The sequence below is a fragment of the Protomyctophum bolini genome, assembly GCF_963924005.1.
Source record: "Protomyctophum bolini genome assembly, chromosome: 14".
In the NCBI taxonomy this organism is placed as follows: Eukaryota; Metazoa; Chordata; class Actinopteri; order Myctophiformes; family Myctophidae; genus Protomyctophum; species Protomyctophum bolini.
In genome coordinates this window covers 37364554-37369553 of record NC_137875.1, presented here as the reverse complement: position 1 = coordinate 37369553, position 5000 = coordinate 37364554, and the positions used below count along the sequence as shown (strand labels likewise).

At 43.3% G+C, this 5000-nt stretch overlaps 1 protein-coding gene across 2 annotated transcripts in view; it reads left to right on the top strand.

The window, feature by feature from the left end:
* The window catches only part of camkmt (calmodulin-lysine N-methyltransferase), a 121399-nt gene that overhangs the window by 106933 nt on the left and 9466 nt on the right, over positions 1–5000 (top strand). For both annotated transcript variants that reach the window (XR_013965233.1, XM_080781581.1), the window contains exon 9: positions 2760–2823. Coding sequence is in view for 1 of the 2 variants with exons in the window: in XM_080781581.1 (XP_080637707.1) it covers positions 2760–2823 (64 nt within the window). In the remaining variant the exon portion in view is untranslated. The remainder of the gene's footprint in view (positions 1–2759; positions 2824–5000) is intronic.

The window sequence follows — 5000 nt, the reverse complement described above, 5'->3', positions numbered from 1 at the left end:
CTAATAATATTTTTCCAACAGTGCTCTCTCCAGTCCATAGAACAAGTTGAGGTAGACTGGAACTCCCAGATCCCTCCCCATACTTCCTCTGAGAGTTCAACTCCTGCGTCCCTCTCCCATCTCTCTTTGATGTACAACGTGCTTTCATTCTTAGCATCTGAAATGGCGCCATATAACTCAGAGATGGATTTACTTGGCTCCACTGTGAGAGCTGACTTTAATATGAAAAAGAATTCTGATTCAACTGCAGAAAACTCTTTGAATTTGCATTCTTGATTGATATAGTGCCGCACCTGGAGGTATCTGTAAAAGTCAGCCTGTTCCAGATCATGTTTGACTTGTATTGATCTGAAACTATCAATTTCAGTTCTTTGCATAAATGACATGTAAGTTGTGATTCCTTTCTCTATCCATGACTTAAATCTAATGTCGCCTCTATTTGGGACAAAGTCTGTGTCGAAGGCACACCATCTGAAAAGTTTCAACATTTTTTTTAAACCACATGACCTCACAACCTTTTGCCACACATTTAACGTATGGTTTATCCATGGGTTATTGATCCTCTCTAATCGGTCCGCCAAACCCCTGTCCCCTATTGCAGCCTGCAGAGGGAAGTCAGCAACTAGACCAAGCTCCAACTCCTTCCATCTCGCTTTATACCCCCTGTTACTCCAGTATAACAGAGGAGTTATCTGGGCTGCATAATAGTAATTTCTTAAACAGGGAAGAGCCATGCCCCCTTTGTCCTTTCTCAGTTGTAGGGTGCTATATTTAATTCTTGGTTTCTTCCCTTGCCAAATGAACGTAGAAATCCATTTGTCCCATTCTCTGAATTGTTTATCGTCCACTTCTACTGGGAGATTTCTAAAGATGTAAAGTAAGCGGGGAAGAAGTTTATTTTCATTACGTTTTTTATTATGTAATTGTTGCGAAGACATTATAATACAGTGAATAAGCCCATATGCAGGGATTCTTGTTTCTCCCTGCTTGTTATTTTCCTTATAATTTTACATTATGCCTGAATTTGTAAATAAACAAGGTAACTGGAGGTTATTGGAGCTGGGTTGCGTTTGGGGCGACTTACATATTTGTAAGTCGTGTTCATGTATCTCCACCTCAATGTTGTCAGAAAGTTAAGCATTCCATATCTTTGGGAATGTTGTTTTCACCTTTTGTGCTGGTTTGAGTCCCTGACAGGCAGGGAGATATTGGGTTTGAGTCCCTGGCAGGCAGGGGGATATCCCCCTGCCTGCCAGGGACTCAAACCCATATCCCCCTGCCTGCCAGGGACTCAAACCCAATATCCCCCTGCCTGCCAGGGACTCAAACCCATATCCCCCTGCCTGCCAGGGACTCAAACCCAATATTGGGTTTGAGTCCCCAATAAGCACTCAAACACACATAAATGCACAAAACTAAACTAACTCTGCCCTTGCATATGACCTTACATTTATGAGCATCAAATCTGTATTCCTCATCAAAACGATTCCATCATGAAAATTAATACTGCACAAAATGCCCCCCCCCCCCCCCCCCCAAAACTCAGACATTTATGTTATGTAAAAAATCTCCCTTTTCTTCAAATTAGCATCAGAAACACCAGCCTGAATACAATGCAGGTCACAGAGTTACAGCTAATAACCACTTGAACCCCAGCATGCCTATTCTGTGGGGAACATTCACCAAAAATATCCTTTAAGTTGTGAGCTTTGTAGAGCTTAGTGTTTATTTGTAAGAGGCCACCTGGCTGTCCTGATTGGACCGGCCTGGTGCAAGCAACCCTTGACTATGCCTCCATTTACCACAAACACACACCTGCTGTATTCGCAAGTGATTAGTGATACTCCACTTAAATAAGAGATTCAGCATATTGCAAAATGTTTAGAGAAAGGCTGGGATCAAACGAACAAAGATAGCATTATACTGTATGTGTTGTGACATTTATTTGTGTTTGTGCGTGTTGTTAACCAAATATTTACATTTTTAATTGTGCAGTTTTCCAAGAAGTGATAGTGATATTGTTTATTGATGTTGTTGGTGTCTTGTAATCCCCCCCAAGGGATGGGTTTTACGATAGGACACGAAAATACGGGATGAGGATTACGACGGCTGGATTTTTTTACGAGAAGCTAAGTGAGAAAAAAGAAACATGACGGAACGGAGCGATCAGTCTGGATTCCAGGCTACACGTTAATTAGTCCTTTTTATATGAATCGATCGATCGATGTGTGATTGTATTATTTTCAGCTGGCATTGTTTACGAAACAACTTCAAGGCCTATACTATACAGATTTAATTCCCCCGAAACTTGAGGAGCTTTCCTGTCACTTTGAAGTGTCTATATATAAAAAATAAAAAATACTATGTGCGTGACGCGTGTGCGTCTTTGCTGTGGCCGACGATGGTATCTGTGTATTTGGGACTTTGATGTTTTTTGCATTCCTCACCGCGTGGCAGCTTGAAAGCAGGCCAGGGTGAATACATATGAAGAAGTTGCACATGAAAAGAGGAGGGGAATCTTACTCATGCAAATTGTTTTTCGCCCCCTTTCCCCGCGTTTGTCGGTGGATTTATTTGTAAACAAAAGAAAATAAATAGCCTGCTGCTTTATCTAGAGCCGCTATCACATGAATGCATTCTAATCGGGCCGTCTCTCTCTCTCTCTCACCCGTTTTTCTGTTTATCTCCCTCTCTCTCTCTCTCTCTCTCTCTCTCTCCCTCTCTCTCTCTCTCTCTCTCTCTGTCTCTCTCTCTCTCAGTTTGTTTCTCGACCAGTACAGAGCTAGCCTGGTTGAAGCTATAAGAAGACTGCTGCGACCCAACGTAAGTTATGTGTATTTGCCTCTGTGTGTCTGTGTGCGTACTTATGCCGTGTGTGTGTGTGTGTGTGTGTGTGTGTGTGTGTGTGTGTGTGTGTGTGTGTGTGTGTGTGTGTGTGTGTGTGTGTGTGTGTGTGTGTGTGTGTGTGTCGAAAGCACTCTTCTCTACATAATTAGGCCTAGCTTGAACCCCCCCCCCCACACACACACACACGGCCCTGATGCACATTAATGGTACGACAGGATTAATATCATGTAATGCTTTAATGCTTATTATGCGTGACTTGAATGCATTGCTCTGATCTGTTTCTCCCTCCGTCCCTCCCTTAATCACACGGAGGGGAAAAAAAGAAAAAGAAAGAAATGCAAAGGCAACTTCTCCCATTTGGCTCAGTGATAATACCCCCCCCTGCTGTGACTGAGCCGGAGCAAACACACAGAGGAAGAACAAGGACAAGAAAAAGGCCTGGATAGAGATAGTGTTGAGACGTCTATTCATCCAAACAGAGGGGGCACGCTTAGAGTACAGAGGCCACACTTTCATAGGGAACGTTCTGCATGTGAAAAGAGAGGGGGGGGGTTGCCTGGGGTATAGAGAAGGGAGGGAGAAGTGGGGAAGGGAGGGGGAAAAAGAGAACATGGCGGACGTAATTGACAAGCAGGACGAAGAGAAATGGAAAAGCGGGGGAGAGATGGCGAGGGCGAAAGAGAGGATGACGAGAGGCCTTCTCGTTCTCTCCTCCCTCTCTCTCTCTCTCTCTCTCTCTCTCACCTTGCAAAATGTCTTATACCTGCGTCAGTGGAAAAATGCTTCATTATGCCACAGGTCGTTTCGAGGAAGCCATCTGATTGGTTGAAACAGCCTTCTAGCCGTGGATCAAACGAGCACCACTCCACACCTAATCAAAACAAATAATTCAGCTGCTCTGTTTTCCCAGAGCGCTAGCAAACTCGGTGGCTATAGGCTAGCTAGTTTTTTGGGACTACATCTGTCATTAAAAAACATTTTTTATACAATTTGGCGCCGCGTGTGTGTGTGTGTGTCTCCTAATACACAGCACAGCCGTTGTCGTCTATCTTCGACCGAGCCACACTATTGGCGAACATCTCTCCATGCAAAACAAAATCTGCACGCTCCCAGAATTAACCTAGCCTACTTTTTACCCATTTTACCCATGTATTTCACTGTTAAAATATTGTTTTTACATCACTCCAACCCCCTCAGGCCAGGAGGCGGTGTGTGTGTGTGTGTGTGTGTGTGTGTGTGTGCGTGCGCGTGCGCGCGGACGGGAAACACTCTGCAACACGTTACATTTCTACTTCTACTAAAGAAAGAGGCAGCGATGGAGCCATAAGTCCATATCCATACATTCGGGGACATAAATTGCGCAAAACACTTTTAAACATGTAGCGGCGCCGCCAGAAGGCTGCTCCTCCTAGCTGTTCTGTGATAACTGCTAAGCTACATTGTCAACACGGCACTGACCAGGGTTGCCACATTGACTGCGAGGGAAACAAGCAACCAGGTCTATGAAAATCCGAAAATGAATCTACAATAAGCAACACTATTGCTGACTGTCAAACATCATTTTCATGTCATGGACCACTAATATTCTATATATATATATATATATATATATATATTATATATATATATATTTGCTGTTCATATATTCAGAACGGGTAAGGACTAGTTACTCATAAATCATAGGTCGTACAATCTAAATATGTTTCCCTGGATTCCTTGGATTATATATGATTCAACTCATAGGCCATTTGTACCAGTCCAGACCAGATTTTCTGCCATTTCACGGGTTAACTAACCCCGTGGGTCGCGAGTCGCGACCCACGGTGCTTGTGTGATTGCATGGTCACTGTCTAGTGTCTAGACATATTAGTATGGCAAAGTCCCTATAGCGCTGTTCAGGTTGAGTTGACATTTCACAGGTTTCTGTAATGCCTTATGCTAAAAAAAACTCTGATATTGTGACACTGCTGTACTGTATATCTGAGTGATACTGTACATCACAAATACCCCCCCCCCCCCTCTCCAATCAGAGATAATTCATTGGGCTAATGTGATTTGAGTGTGGGGACCATCCGTCGCAGGCCACAACAAAAGCTTTGCCCAAATATTTAATAATTTGCTAAGCTGATTAAACAATTAACAATGCAATTAAT